This window comes from Sceloporus occidentalis, unplaced genomic scaffold, assembly GCF_023333645.1.
Source record: "Sceloporus occidentalis isolate IW3139 unplaced genomic scaffold, rSceOcc1.0.p SCAF_3, whole genome shotgun sequence".
Taxonomy (NCBI): domain Eukaryota; kingdom Metazoa; phylum Chordata; class Lepidosauria; order Squamata; family Phrynosomatidae; genus Sceloporus; species Sceloporus occidentalis.
Window position 1 is genome coordinate 73,662,721 of NW_028316983.1, and position 15,269 is coordinate 73,677,989.

Here is a 15,269-nt window from a genome sequence, read left to right on the forward strand (position 1 = left end):
CCTTCTGGGAAGGGCTCAGTTCCTTTGGGGAGGCCTGATGGGATTGGCCCACCCCTCTCTCCCTCAGAAGCCAGGATGGAGCCAGATGCCTTCTGGGAAGGGCTCAGTTCCTTTGGGGAGGCCTGATGGGATTGGCCCACCCCTCTCTCCCATGAAAAATGAAACAACAAGATCAGAGAAAACCTTGCACAAATAAACAAAAATAATTAGAACTTTCTAGAGACTTACTTAAAAGTTTCTACCCAAATGAATCCAACAATGACTTTTTCTTTCCCTAGCCTCCACTTTTCTTATGAGTTCCACTTTGGTTGTGAAACTTGTAGATCTATAGTTTTTGAAATGCTGAAAGCTAATATGCTGTCTCCTTTCCCTCTCTGTTTTTACTATTCATGCATACTCAGTAAAGAATTCTTGAACCAGTTGCTGTTTACCTTGCCTGTTGTATATACGTAGGCACACATAGGTGCTATATAATACACTAAAGTAGAATCCTGTTCTTTCTCAGATCAAAGTTTAATGCATTGTTTACTGCAGACATAGTGCTATAATTCAACATCAAAAGTACCAAGCCCTCTTTCACCATCCTACTAAGATTGATGCACTGTAAAGGTTTCAGCTGGACAGAGGACAAGAAGGAGAAGGAGGTGTAAAAGACTTTATAAAAAGGAGGTTCTTTGTTCTCTGTCCAGATGGCCCGGAAGGAGTGGCCAGAAGCCACTCTGGCCCTGTTTGGGCCGGGACCACAGAGACTGTATGGCCCACCGGCAGGAGTGGATTATATCCGCTCCTAAAAAGTCCGGCTCCTGCCATCCCTGAGCGACTTTGGACGCTTTGGGATCACGGATCATCTGAACACAACACCTCCAAAGGGGCTAGAAGCCACTTCTTTTGGCCCATCTGTTTTGGACCTTTGCTAACTGAGGTATGCCGGAACCTTTTTCTTCAACAAGTGTGTTCAGTACAGGTTTTGTGACATTTATGACTCAGGAATAGAACAAATTTATTTAAGGTCCTTATATTATTGGTCCATTTATTTAATGTACCTGATAATTCAACTAGAGACAGAGTACAATTTGGACTGTAAAGTTAGATTTATCCTGATCATTCTTTTTAAAACATTTTTGTAAAGTTGTACAGATTCATAGTATGTAATGAATGTTTAGCTTAGTTTTTTGTGGGTTTTTCAGGCTATGTGTCTATGTGTCTAGAACATGGCCACATAGCTAAAAAAAAACACCAAAAATTATGGATGCCGGCCATGAAAGCCTTCGACTTCACAATGTTTAGCTTCCTTTGGTTTGGCTAAACAGATGTGTATGTGTGTGTGTATTTGTTACATGTCTTAACAAATATATTTTTTTTCCTGAAAAAAAACTTCATCTGTAAATCTGAAAAAAATTGTTTTCAAAGTTTTCAGAGCCTTCTTAGGAAAACACATAATTTACATAATGTGTTGTGCCACACTGTGGGGCACAACATATATATAGGTTTCTTTCTACATTAAAGATTTTCTCCCCCCCCCCTCTCTTTCCAGCTTTGTGGGACTCCAGAATACATTGCCCCAGAAGTGATCTTGCGTCAGGGTTATGGAAAGCCTGTGGACTGGTGGGCCATGGGCGTCATCTTGTATGAGTTTTTGGTTGGTTGTGTTCCTTTTTTTGGTGACACACCAGAAGAGTTATTTGGACAAGTAATCAGTGGTATGTATGATGTGTAGAGAATCAGCAAGTGTTGTTTTGTCTGTATCTGTTGAATGGCTCGAAGACCACTTAATCAACATTCAAGTTCCCAAGAGTTCCCTGTAAATTACAACAAAAATAATAAATATTAATTAAATTGTTGAAAGAGCAACAAGAAAGGACACATTGGATTTTGGAAAACAGAATAAAAGGTTGGGCTTTCTTCCTGAAAATGCCAACTGTCTGACTTGAAATTTGCAAGATCATCTGAAACATCAGGGCAGGTGAGCCAGTAACAACCCAGGCATATATCACATTTAATATGAGACCTTGCAAGCTATGGTCATGTGGCTGATCCAATTTCAAAAAGAATGCAAGCTCACTGTAAGAATCCTGTTGGAACAGACCAAAAATCTGTCTAGTTCAGCAATTACTTTCTAAGTAGCAAGTCAGTTGCTTTTCAGGAATGTATAAATAAGTTCTGAAAGCAATATCTCTTTCTCTATTTACCCAGGAAATAGTATTCAGAAGCATACAGACTCTTGAACTAGATGTTCTGTTTAGTTTTTATGTTTTCTTGTCCCATGATCTGCTAAACTGGGTATACAACCTAGGGGTTGCACACCTTTCCAAATACAGAGGTACACCTTTTAGATACTCCTTTATCACTTATTCCCCCATGGTGATGTCCTGACAGTTTGCCCTCTTCATTGCTGCTTCTGCCATTTCTTCTGCCACTGCTTTTTTCTGTGTTATTGTCTCTTCTCCAGCAATTCCTCAACCACCATTTGATCTTCATCAGCCCCCTCATTTGATTCTCATTGCTGCTTTTTTATGGCTATAGAAATGACTACTTCCATTGTAACAACTTAGTGATGTATTGTAATGTATTCCATTGTAAAAGCTTAGTGATGTATTGTAATGCTCTCAGTAGAACCCTCTGAATACTGTCCTCTGAGTATGGAAGCCAGACTTTCTTCCAGCTGGTGTTCTGACAGATACTGTCAAGGGGTCTAGCCTTCCTGCCCTGTGAGCACTGCTTCTGCTACTGAAGAAGAGCCCAGTCTTTTAAAGCAAATTGGATAAAGTAATTTGCAGTCATCATTAGAGAAGACAGTGAAGGGTGTGTGTGAGAACAATGAAAAAGGGAAATTAAAAATTAAAAGGAAATATGATGGAAAAATAAATGGAAATGGAAACCACAAGTTAAATCAGTGCTGTTCTTTGCTTTTCAGATTGTTTGTATGTGAACTGAATGTCCATGCAAACATATATATGTGGTTGCAGGCCCCCAATGGATACCAATTTGACTTGTGGCTGAGAAGGTTTTAAGCCTTTGGTGAAAGATTTTGTCAGAACTTTTTCAGAATTCCAAGTATATGTTGTACAGTATATTGGACTATCTCATCTCTCTATTTACTGACAGAACTTGAGGAGGCAGATTAGCAAGGCAGCATTGTTTCATGATGGTTCTTCCTTAGCAAGACCTTTTCTTCCATATATTGTATTCTACTTTTTTATCCAGGACAGATATTCTGCAAGCTAGTTAGATGTGCTTCATTTGCTTTAACAAAGCAACATGAGAGGAAATAGCAAAACATAGACGTGCAAGAGTAACTTTGTATTCCAAAAAGCAAACCTTGGTTTTTCTATTTTATATAAGGGACAGCATTTTACTGTGCCATTGTATTTAATGGGACTTGAGCATCCACAGATTTTGGTTTCCACAGGGGGACCTGGAACCAAGCCCAGTAGATGCCAAAGGCACACTGTATAATGAGGGAATATTTTGCCTGTTTAATATATTTAATGCTATGTCTTGGATTCAACTGAGCCACACAATAAGTGGGAAGCACTTTGATTAGTTCATGGTGACACCCCCCCCCCCCATAGAATCATAGAGTTGGAAGAGACCGCAAGGGCCATCCAGTCCAACCCCCTGCCATGCAGAAACTCAATCAAAGCATCCCCAACAGATGGCCATCCAGCCTCTGCTTAAAGACCTCCAAGGAAGGAGCATTTTATAAGTTTTCCCTTCCTTTATAGCACCTGTACTGTACTGGGGGAATTGTGTCGGTTGGAGATCGAGAGAGAGAGAGTTAAAGAGCAGATCTTGGAAGTTAGTTTTTATCCACCATCTTGGGGGGAGAGAGGCAGGCTGGCCAAACTGCTTGCCTGAAGAAGAAAAGCCCTCCCTTCAGCCACCATCTTGGGGGGAGAGAGGCAGGCAAGCTCCAACTGCCTGCCTGAAGAACAAAAGCCCTCCCTTCTTCCACCATCTTGGGGAGAGAGGCAGGCTGACTCCAACTGCCTGCCTGAAGAAGACAAGCCCTCCCTTGTATTGTTTTTAAATGGTATGGGTGGGTTTTTGTATTGTTGGGCTATGTATTGTATTGGTTTTGATGGTGTTTTTGTAAACCTCTGTGATCTGCAAGGAATAGCGGTCTAGAAATAAAATTTCATTTCATTCCATCTGTCAATGAGAGGTTTCCCAATTTCAGGAATGGCTTTTATTGGTTACAGAACATTGGGGCAGGGGCAGGACAGCCCTGTTTTAAGAACAAAATTCTGTTCACAGTTACGTTTAAGCCACTGGAGTGGCATTTTAGCCCAGTCTAACCTAAGTGTGATTTCTGTAGATGAAATTGGCTGGCCAGAAGGAGATGAGGCTTTACCTCCGGATGCACAGGACCTCATTGGTAAATTTCTCCGACAAAATCCCTTGGAAAGACTGGGAACAGGTACAAACTCATTTTTATAAAAATGGTCTCTTGGAACATTTAAATACAATTAGAGCTTGTTTTAAAAGTGGGAAACCTTTGTTGACTAAATAATTAACCTTTTCAGTTATATAATGTTTCCTCTGTTTATGGTATAGTGGCCATCAGGAGCGTGAACAATTCTGCACAGAAGCATATCATCGGTGGAACAAGAGTGCAGTACATGATTTTTGCCATTCCTAACTTGTTACAGTGATCACAACATTGCATCTTCCAGCAGCTCCACTCTGTGTTGTCTAATGTTAAAAACTCAGTATTTATTAGTATAGTATATAGTATATGACACCAGAGCTGTTTCACTCTTTGATAACATGTCACATTCATTGGTTTGTTTCTCCTGCCTCCTTTGCTTCAGTTGACAGTGTTATTAAGACCTTGTGCACTCTGAAACATTTGTTTGCTCAGATATTTGAGATTAAACATGACATACCCTGGAGATTTCTCTCCTCTCATACGCAGTGAGCATATAATAAGAGTGAAAACTAACAGTAAGTCCCTCCAACACTACTTCAGTTCTAATTACTTACAATAACAGGCAAAACACCCCACTGTTTTTGCCTTGTGATTTTCAGAAAGATGTGACAAGACACGCTTTATTCTTTAGTAATTTTATTTTATTTAGAGCAGGTTTGGACCACCTTCTATAAGTCCAGTGCCATTTTCCCATTGCCCCAGAACCTTTCAGGGGCTGTGGCATGCTATTGAAATTCAGCAGTGTGGCAACAACAAAAGCAACTCTTCAGTGCATTTCTGTTTTAAATCAAAGCTCATAGGGATTGTGTGCCTGTCTTTAAATTAGATTTATGCTCCCAGGAACAGGAACACAACTTTCCTTTATAATGAGTGCTGCATATGCCTCTTAATTTACACTAGAAAGCAGCTTTTTGTTGCCATCCTACCAAATGTGATAGTGGCAAATGGCCAGTGGGATTGTATAAACAAATGGGGTGGGGACTATATGCAACCTGTGTGTTGCCCCCCCCTGATTCCCACTTCTATGACAGGTAATAGCAACATTTTATCTACTTCTCACATTATTTGTTTGAGTAAAGCTGTAGTTTTGCCCTGGCTAAACCGATTTCAATCCAAGTCTGTGATGCATTAAGGTGTAGTTCTGTCCACTATGCTAGTGCTACCCAAAGTAGTGGTCCATGGACTGGTGCTGGTCTATGAGCCATTGGCTGCTGGTTTGAGGCAAGTTTCCAGGAAAGAAGCAGTTTTAGCCAGTGGTCATAAATTTTATGCCAGTCCCTGGCACATTGTGGGTAGGGGGAACTGCCACCCTCCCCCCCACCAATATCTTTAGAAGCACTGCATTAGGTTGTGGTTGCCACAATATGATTGTAAGAATTCTTCACAATGTTGTCATTTCAGGTAGTGCTTTTGAGGTGAAACAGCACAGGTTCTTCAAGGACTTGGACTGGAATGGATTACTCCGGCAAAAAGCAGAATTTATTCCACAGTTGGAATCTGAAGATGACACAAGCTACTTTGACAGTAAGAAAGAGAGTTGACTGTAGAGTTCAACTATAGAGGCTATTTTCAATATATATTTTAGCATCAGCCATTAAGATGTGCATATGAATAGTTTTCAAACCTGTTCAAGAAAACAAACCATGAGCAGACCTTGAATTTTAAACCGAACGTGTATAGCAGGATTAAACTCCAAGGAAGGAGTCATAAAAATTAGGTGAAGGAACATCAATAGTTTAACATACGCAGATGACACCATATTACAGGTATACTTTGGTTCACAAAACCTCAGGGAAAGAAGCTCCCATTTTGCAAATTCTTTTTACAAGAGCCTAGCCCAGTCTTCCCCCTTTTCTTGTTTTTGATCTACCGTAGTTGTAAGGTTTTTATTTTGTTTACTTATTTGCAGTATTGGCATTGGGAGGATGGTGTTTGATTGCAGCAGCATGTCTGTAATAAACAATGCAATAAAGCTTGGCCTGGGAAATAATGGGATTCTATTTTGTGAGACACTGCTGTAGCTCTGTGTGCTTATGTACAATAGACAAGGTAAATTGCTGTCTCCAGAATCTCTTACTGAGCATGTGTGAAGATCAAAACAGAAAGACAAGGGGAATAGATTAGCCTGTCTCACCAGCTACCCTGGCATATTAAAAAAGCACAGATGTAAGTTTTGCCACCAAAACGGAAATCATAAGAGGAATGGAGGCAGTTGAAAAAAAATCCTGGGATGTATTTTGGAGGAAACTCTCTAGAAGATTTTTTTTAATTGTTTGTTTGTTGACTTCTGCAAGGCTTACTTGTTTCATTTCACATGTGCATAACATTAGTTTTTAATAAAAAGTTTGCTAGAACATGTTGGATTGAATTTTTTATTTATTTTTTTTGGTGGTGTAGGAATCTATCTTGATTTTTTCCATGTTATTTCTATCTCTGGTAACAGTTAAAGTTAACTCCATTAACTGAGGTATACCTCCAATAGGCTTTTGTCATCATCTATACTGTAATATAAAATGTTGCTGCCATACAAATACAAATCTTCACCACAGTCACAAAGCTTGGCAACAAGATCCCTTTGCATACTGATATTCCAGACTGACATGTCTCTGAACTATGTATGTAATGTTAGGGCTTTGAATAAAAAGTTTGCTGAAGTGTGTTGAACTGACTGCTCTTCTTTATTTATGGTGTAGGAACCTATTCCAGTTCTTTCTCTGTAGTTTCTACTTCTGGTACCAAAGTTTCTGTTAAAGAAGTAAAGCCTAGAAACACATAGTATACTTCATTAACTGAAGTATACGTCTACTTGCAGAAAATAGCAAAGACCTGGAATGTCTGTAGATGAAAGATAAGGAAGAAAGTGTAAAAGCAGGGTTACAGTTGAATATCAAGAAAACACATATAATTACTGCAGATGATTAATGTAACTTTAAAGTGGCAGTGAAAGCAAATTAAAGATTTTCTATACTTTGGCTCAGTCATCAATTGAAATGGAGAGTATAATCGAGAAATCAGAAGAGGATTAATTACTTGGAAGGACAGCAGTGAACGAAATAGATAAGATGCTCGAGTGTAAAGATACATTATTACATTTCAAGGTGAAAATCATACATGCCATGCACTTCAATATAAGGTGGTGAAAGTAGGACATTGAAGAAGGTTGGTAGGAAGAACACAGGCAGGAAGAAAATCAACTCATTTAAAATGTGCTGCTCTATGGATACCATGAACTGTTAAAAAAAGAAATGAATGTGTCCTAGAGCAAATAGGGCCTAAACACTCAGTAGAGCTGAGATAACTAAACTGACACTGACATACTTTGGACATATCATGAAATGATGTGACTCATTGGGAAAGACTATAATATTTGGTAAAATGGAAGGCAGTTAAAAAGAAGACCACAATACATGTGGATTGATTCAGTCAAGGAATCCATGGCCCTGAGTTTTCAAAAACTGAGCAAGGCAGCTGATAACGGGCTATTGGAGGTCTCTTATTCATGGATACAACTGAAGTTGAAGTTGACTTGATGGCAAATAATACAGCAAGAACAACTTTTAATGAGTTGTAATACAGAAGAAACTTGTCACGTTTTCTTGTGTTGCATTATTCCTTGCAAAGATATAACATTCTAGAATCCCACATAATGCCTGTTTAGAAATTCCATCTTCACGCATTGTCTACATTTTGAAATGGAAGAGAGCAGAACATGTTCATTAATCCCACCACTTCTATAACATTTTGACACCTAACACAATGTCTTCTGTCTGTTGAAGCTGCATTTTTGAAACAAGAAGCCTCGTTTAGGTGCGTTATGTGCTCTGCATGATTAGTTTTCTAGATTACATGGAGACCTTATGTGTATGCATGACTTTTTGCTTCTGAGGTTGAGTCCCAATGCAAAGAAAATGGCAGTTCTGTACCTATGAAAATGTAATACAGGTGATGAGGCTACTTGATGCATCCCTGCTCTTACATGATGCAGAAGGCATGAGACTGGAATTCCTGAATAGGGTTAAAACATTGGGCAGGTCTGATTTATGTTGTTCACATATTTATTAAGTACTGTGTGAAGGATAATGACACAGTTTGCTGTCAATTAGGGAAACTGCCATTGGCTGAGACAGATTTAAAAATAAAACTTATATGCTTTGCAATTTAGTGTTAAAAGGACAATGAATAAGAAATATAATGTGAATGTTGTAAAGCTAATTAGCTTCTAAAGAATCATTATAGAATAAAAAGCAAGTTTCCATCTTTTGTGAAGCTATTGCACTGGTGCCTTCTGGTTTTGGAAGTTTGAATAAAATCTGTGAACAGATTCCCTGACATAAGTGTTCGCTAATGCTAAACCTAATAGGCAGGGACATTGGTTTTGCATGCTGCACAGATGATATTAAATTCACCCCCCCCCCAAAAAAAAAAAAAAAAAAAAGGATTTCTCTAACCCAACAGCAATAGATATGTATCTGGAAAAAGTGGATTTCAGTTTCTGTAGCAAATCATACCCCATAAGTTGCTTGGTTTTCTTTTCCCTTAACTGTTTTCTTAGATTTGAGAAGTCAGTAACAATACAAGAATTTAAAAATATATCAAGAAATCATCATTGTCTTTGTAACTTGTTCTTGTTAGCCAATCTGAGACTGTTCTTTTGATGGAATAATTAATCTCATTATGGCTAAATCTATCATACTTTGCTTGAGCCATTTTGTATTGAGAGAAGCCATCATTATGATTCCAGCACATGTCCTTGACAGTTTTCAGTAAGTGTTATTAGAACACTTTGAAGTTGTTCTTACAGTGTATAGCAAATTTCCTGAACCATCTTATTCAGGGGTAGGCAACCCTTTTGAGCCGGGGGCCGGGTTGCTGTCCCTCAGACAACTAGGGGGCCGAAGCCAAAAAATAAATAATTAAATAATTTTTAAATAAATAAATCAGGACAAATATAGGACAAAATTTTCAAATGGAGGGCACTTTTTAAATAAAAAATGGAGGACACGCGAAAAAATTTGCTGATTTTTTAAAAAATGTTAAGATAAATGCATGTTTCTGAGGCTTCTATAGACAATTGCCCCAGCATGCCCCTCGCGTGAGACGCCAACGGCCTCAGCGGCAATCAGCGGCAGGACCAGGCTGGGGCCGGTCCCAAGGCCTCGACGGGCCGCATCCGGCCCGCGGGCCGCAGGTTGCCTACCCCTGATCTTATTCCACTGTTCTGTTGTCAAGGATAAACTGAGTAAATTTCTATCCAAACACATTTTAATAGTGTGAATATTAGTCCAGCCAAAAGAGAAGAGATTTTACTCACCCAAGGAGGAGTAACTAAAACAGCAGTCTTGAGTTTGTGACAGGAAACAACATCAGAAAAATTTAATCCAATGTGACATATTGCATCAAGGCTAACTGGATTTCTGCATGTGTGATACTTATGTATGAAACTTGGTTGTCTTCTTTTATATCAGGTTGGGCAACCAATAGACATTACATGAGCCCTCCTAACTAGTACTTTCCAGTTTGCTGCTATGGCAGTGAAATCCTGCCATAAATAAGGCACACATTAATTTTGAACCTTGTTTACAGGCAGAAATGTGCTTCCACGTTCCTCTCCCTGAAAATGGTTGAAACTTGAAGAGCAATGAGGAGCCTGTTTATTGTACAAGCCTAAAAAGCAATTGTAATTTGAAAGTTGAACAAGCATTTTGACATAAAATGCAGTTTGTCTCTTAAAAAAGAAAGAAAAGAAATGTGCTTCTGAGAATATGAAGTGACTTATAAACAAGGCTGATAATTTCAGTTAAAATGGGACTGCCATTGCTTCCACCACAGTGGCAAATTTAATGGGGGCTGAGCTGCAAAAATGGCTGGCAGGGCCTCTGTGTTTCCCACCTTTGTTTCATATAACCACAGTGGACGGACAGGAGAATTGCTTAAATTTCTGTGAGAATTTGAAGTTTCAGAGACTGTGCTTCTGTATGCTTTAGGCAAACAAAAACATGATTGTGAAGAAGAAAATTGCTTACTGTGCAAGAATCTAGCTCAATTTGTTTTCTTCGTTTCTGACTGATGGATTTCAGGGGGGGGGGGAAATCTGATCATACTTTCAATTTAGTATATCTCAATGGCAATCTGGGCTCAAATCTGTGTCCTTGTTTGCAGCTCGTACCGAGCGGTATCAACATTTAGATTCTGAAGAAGAAGAAGACACGAATGATGATGATCATGTGGAAATTAGGCAGTTTTCTTCATGTTCACCAAGGTTTAGCAAGGTATGTGCTCGGTACAGTATGAATGTCTGTTAACTAGCTTGGAAGCTGGATTTTTTAGGAGACAATGGTTTTACCTACACAACAGCTATCCATTATAAATGGGCCCTGTGTTCAACATAATTTATTACTGTAACTGATGGGATTGGACTGACATCAGAGTCAAATAATTAAAGAATATGTCTATTAGATTACGTGCACAGCTTGCATCTGTAAAGATGTATGGAAGCAGGGCTCTTTGGAATTGTTTCAATTGATGAGGAAGAAAAGGAGAATAGAAGGTAACAGTTGAACATTCATGTCACCATTTTCAGAAGAGATTAAAATACAGCACTGGTATTGTTGGGCCATGCTACTAGAAGAATGTTCTTTAAAAAAATTGAAATTGTTTCCAAAATTTGACTTTATTCCTTAGTATTGATAGCTTCAGCAACACATCTCTAAAATAAAATATTAGGTTGGAATTCCTAAAAGAGTCTTCATTAACATTTCCCCCATAAAATTTGCTCCCTCTCCTAGTGATAGCTGTACACTGTTGAGAGGAGACAGGTGTAGAGGCTAAAAGTATAGGTCAGACCCAGGCATAAAGCTTCTTGTATTAAACATAGTAAGTAAAGTGAGTAATGGTACAAATCTGATGTCAGGGCAAGATGATGGGACAGAAGTCTAGAATATAATTCAACAGCATGAGTAGGTGGATCTTCAGCTGCAGCAAGACTAAGGGCCCAAACAGACAGACCAAAATAAAGCTGCTTTGAGTCACTTTGGGGGTATGCTGTTTAAATGATGCATGTGTCCTAAGAGGCCGGAAGCTGCACCAAAGCCATGCTCCAGTCCTGAGGACTGAAGCGCAGCTTTGACGCAGCTTTTGGCCTCTTAAGATGTGTGTGTCATTTAAGCAGCATATCTCCAAAGTGACCCAAAGTGGCTTTATTTTGGCCTGTTTGTTTGGGCCCTGACTTACTACATCTTGACTAAGCAAAGTTATATACCTTCCCATTTAAACTGAGTGTAGAATACAAAGTCCTTACAACAAAATGGAGACGTCCAAGCTTCACCATGTCTCAAGTGCTTCCTTGCTATCACATGAGTGATTTTAGGCTCACTGTTGTTAGCCACATTTGATAAATCTTCTGTGGTGATGGATCCATTTGTAGCTCAAAATTCTATTTGATGTGTATCCTCAGAAGATTTTGAGCTCTAGTAGGTAATGTTAAAAACATACTAACAGTGTGAAAAGGCTGCACCATTTCTGTATTTGTAACTCTTTGTTCATTTTTTAAAAAGCAAAATGTATTTTTGTGTATTTTATGACAATGCAGCACAGATATAGCCTTCTTTGTGCTGGTACCTGTTGCAGTTACAATAGATTATTAATGATACTAGTAATCTTAGGAGTGTTACATTAATTTAAATCACAAGAAAAGTTCAAATCATTTCTGATAATCTGTGGGAAACTAAAGAATTGTTTGTAAATTCATAAGTGCTAATTTTCTCACTGACTTGAACTCTTATAATCCAAGACTTCTAAGGAGTAAATATAGTATTATCTTTGTATATATATTCTGAGTAAAGTTGCTCTTATTGACAAACCTGGAAAAGAATAAATTACCATCATGATCAAAAAAAAATCAGCTTTATTAAAAAATTGAAAAGGTTGATAATGAAAGAGGCAAGGAACAACAATCAGAATTTGGGTCACTGAACCAGTGTTTTGCAAACATACGGGAGGGACATTTTGACAAGCTTAATACTTCTTTAACAAGAAGTGAACTTCCACGCAAAGCAATCAGGGGTTCTAATGCTGAGTACTCAATGCTGGGCAAAGAATGAGGTCCAAGCTGCATTAGGGTGCATTGTGCAAAATGAGCTGGTATAGGCATGCCCTTATCTTCAACACTGAAAAATAATACAGCATTTGAAAGGCTCATTATATTTCGAAAGTCTTGTCTGACAATTCAACAGATAATTTATTAATAACTATCCTGTTGTTGTGTGAATTTTTAATAATGTTTTCATCATCCTGATATGCAAATCAGTTTCTCAGCTGAGTTCAGTCTTATAAACATGGATTTCTTTTTTCCTCCTCCTGTTAACTGTTGAATTATTTAAAATGTCATTGTAAAACAGTTGAGGAATGATTGACTAACCAAATGATTGACTAGTTAGTAGTGTGTAGGACCCCTCCCCCCAATTTTATCTGGATTAAATTTATGTTCTAAGATTTTTTAGAAAATAGACTGTCTTTGAACATGAAAATGCTACTGACTTGGCCATCCCTAGCATTAAAAGCTCTTGCAGTTTTCATATTAAAAATGCCTTTTGTAGCAGTATCTGGCTGACTTTTGCATAGTGAACAGAACATAGTAATCCTTGTTGCTATGGCTCCTTTCCTTTCCCCTGAACAAGTTGTAGGTGCCACCATGTTTTTGTTACATGGAAACTTGGAGGCAGAGAAAGGTGTTCAGATCCAATGTTTCTCTTTTTTTCTTCCCTTTTCTCCTTTTCGTTTTCACTTTCCTGTAATTCTGTAATATTCTGTGATTTAATAGTTTCCTAATGACCTCTTGACATGTTAACACACAGTTGGATTTTCCTTGTAGGTATACAGTAGCATGGAACGTCTTTCAATCCATGAAGAGAGAAGAACACCACCACCCACAAAGCGTAGCCTGAGTGAGGAAAAAGATGACAGAATAGATAGTCTTAGTGGCCTGAAGAGTCGTGATCGCAGCTGGGTGATTGGGTCTCCTGAAATGTGAGTTTAATATGCTTGTAAAGGAAATTCTAGAGGTACTTTGACTCTTCTGTGTATCTTATTTGGGTAGGAAATGCTTTTGAAAAAGATAGAAAAGGTCTCCATGCACAGATGTAATTTGTAATTTACTGCTGTTTCTTCTTTTTCCCCTTTTCATTTCTATTCCACTCCCACTTTCCGATGCTTAGAAAACAGCTTTCTTCTGGTTTGTATATATTTGATAATAAAAAAAGAACTAAGTAAGTTTTATTTCTGAAATGAAATTCAGTTCGGTGTAAAAGAAAGCTGCCTATGATATTAGGAGGTCTAGACCATTTGAGAAATGGTTTCCCAGTCTTCTCTGTCTAGCCTGTGTCAGTCCTGTCTCAACACTTCATTATGCCTGATTAATAAATGAAAACACAAGATTTTCTTGCCCTGTTCACAAGTTTCTTTAGGATGTATGTATGTATGTATGTATGTATGTATGTATGTATTTATTTAATAAGCTGACTTTCTCCTAAATTAGGCACAAGGTGGCTCACAAAAGAAAGTTAAAAAACAGTACAAATTTAAAAATACATTTAAAACATCACAATAATATAACAAATTCAAAAAATAAAACCATTAAAAACATAGAAAAGCAAACACCCAATAAGAAGCCTTCCTGGGTATAGTTACATATGAAAAGTCTGCAAGAAGAGAAAAGTTTTTGCTTGTCCTCCGAAGAAGAGCAGGGAGGGGGCTAACCTAGCCTAGCCCCTCGCAGCAGGGAGTTCCAAAGGATGGGAGCAGCCATTGAGAAGGATAAAGTTTAATCTGACTTCTATTTTCTCTTATCATCTTTCCCTTTCTTCAGTTACTCTAAATAGGTTGTCATATTTGACTTTACTGTCATTGCACATCAAGAACAAGGGTTCTTATAGAAGTATTATAAAATATTAAGGATCTTACTATTCCAACTTCATTGAAAAATAAATTCATGGCAGTTTGTTCTGTTCTTTCCACACAGACTCCGTAAACATATCTCAGTGTCTGAATCCTCCCATACAGAGAGTGACTCCAGCCCACCACTTACTGTCCGTCGACGTTGTTCTGGGCTTCTCGATATGCCCCGCTTTGCTATTTCAACTGAGGAAGAAGGAAGAAAGAAATCATTGGATGGGACATTGCTGCCAGTCACACAGCCACGGGAGAGTCTTCCTCTTCCAATTCCAGAGCAACCGGTAGAACGAGAACTCCAGCTGGATGATGGAGATGGGCTAAAAACACCCTCTTCAGCTACTTCTAACATAAGCAGCTCAACACTGACAGGTACATACATGTGGTGATAGAATTCTTGTCTTTAAGCTGTGCTAAAATAATGCTTGTTCACATTTAGCCAATCTTCCTGTAGTAATCCGTATACAAAGTAGAAAAACAAGATCTTACATTCTAGCTGAGTGAACAGTCCAGTCCTGTTAGATCCCTGTCCATAAGCTTAAAGGCATATTGTTTTAATATTTGAAATTATTTGAATGAGCCACTTTTTTCAAGATTCCACAATTCCACAGAAAAAGTCTCATGTTATACCCATTAAAATCTTTTCTATCTTTCTGTTATCCATGTTAGAAATACTTAAACTTATAATGTCAGTATATAATGCAGATCCCCATATCTAGATGGTGTGGACAATTTGTTGCCTTTAACATAGCAGTTATAGGCTCGATGCAGACTGACACAAGGTCCGCATGCTGGATGCTGCGATTCCGTCCCCCTCATGCCATGACACTGTGCAATGTTCTAGATGCCGCGCGGTATCATGGTGTGGCCCTGGCACTGCATCTAGATAATG

The 15,269-nt window shown here is 38.5% G+C and overlaps 1 protein-coding gene across 6 annotated transcripts in view; it reads left to right on the top strand.

The window, feature by feature from the left end:
• LOC149316225 (microtubule-associated serine/threonine-protein kinase 2-like) overlaps nucleotides 1-15,269 on the top strand; it is a 216,441-nt gene that overhangs the window by 178,311 nt on the left and 22,861 nt on the right. For all 6 annotated transcript variants that reach the window (XM_089515054.1, XM_089515049.1, XM_089515050.1 and 3 more), the window contains 6 exons: nucleotides 1,535-1,700; nucleotides 4,319-4,420; nucleotides 5,834-5,956; nucleotides 10,592-10,701; nucleotides 13,302-13,456; nucleotides 14,448-14,749. In XM_089515054.1, coding sequence (XP_089371180.1) covers nucleotides 1,535-1,700; nucleotides 4,319-4,420; nucleotides 5,834-5,956; nucleotides 10,592-10,701; nucleotides 13,302-13,456; nucleotides 14,448-14,749 — 958 coding nt within the window. The remainder of the gene's footprint in view (nucleotides 1-1,534; nucleotides 1,701-4,318; nucleotides 4,421-5,833; nucleotides 5,957-10,591; nucleotides 10,702-13,301; nucleotides 13,457-14,447; nucleotides 14,750-15,269) is intronic.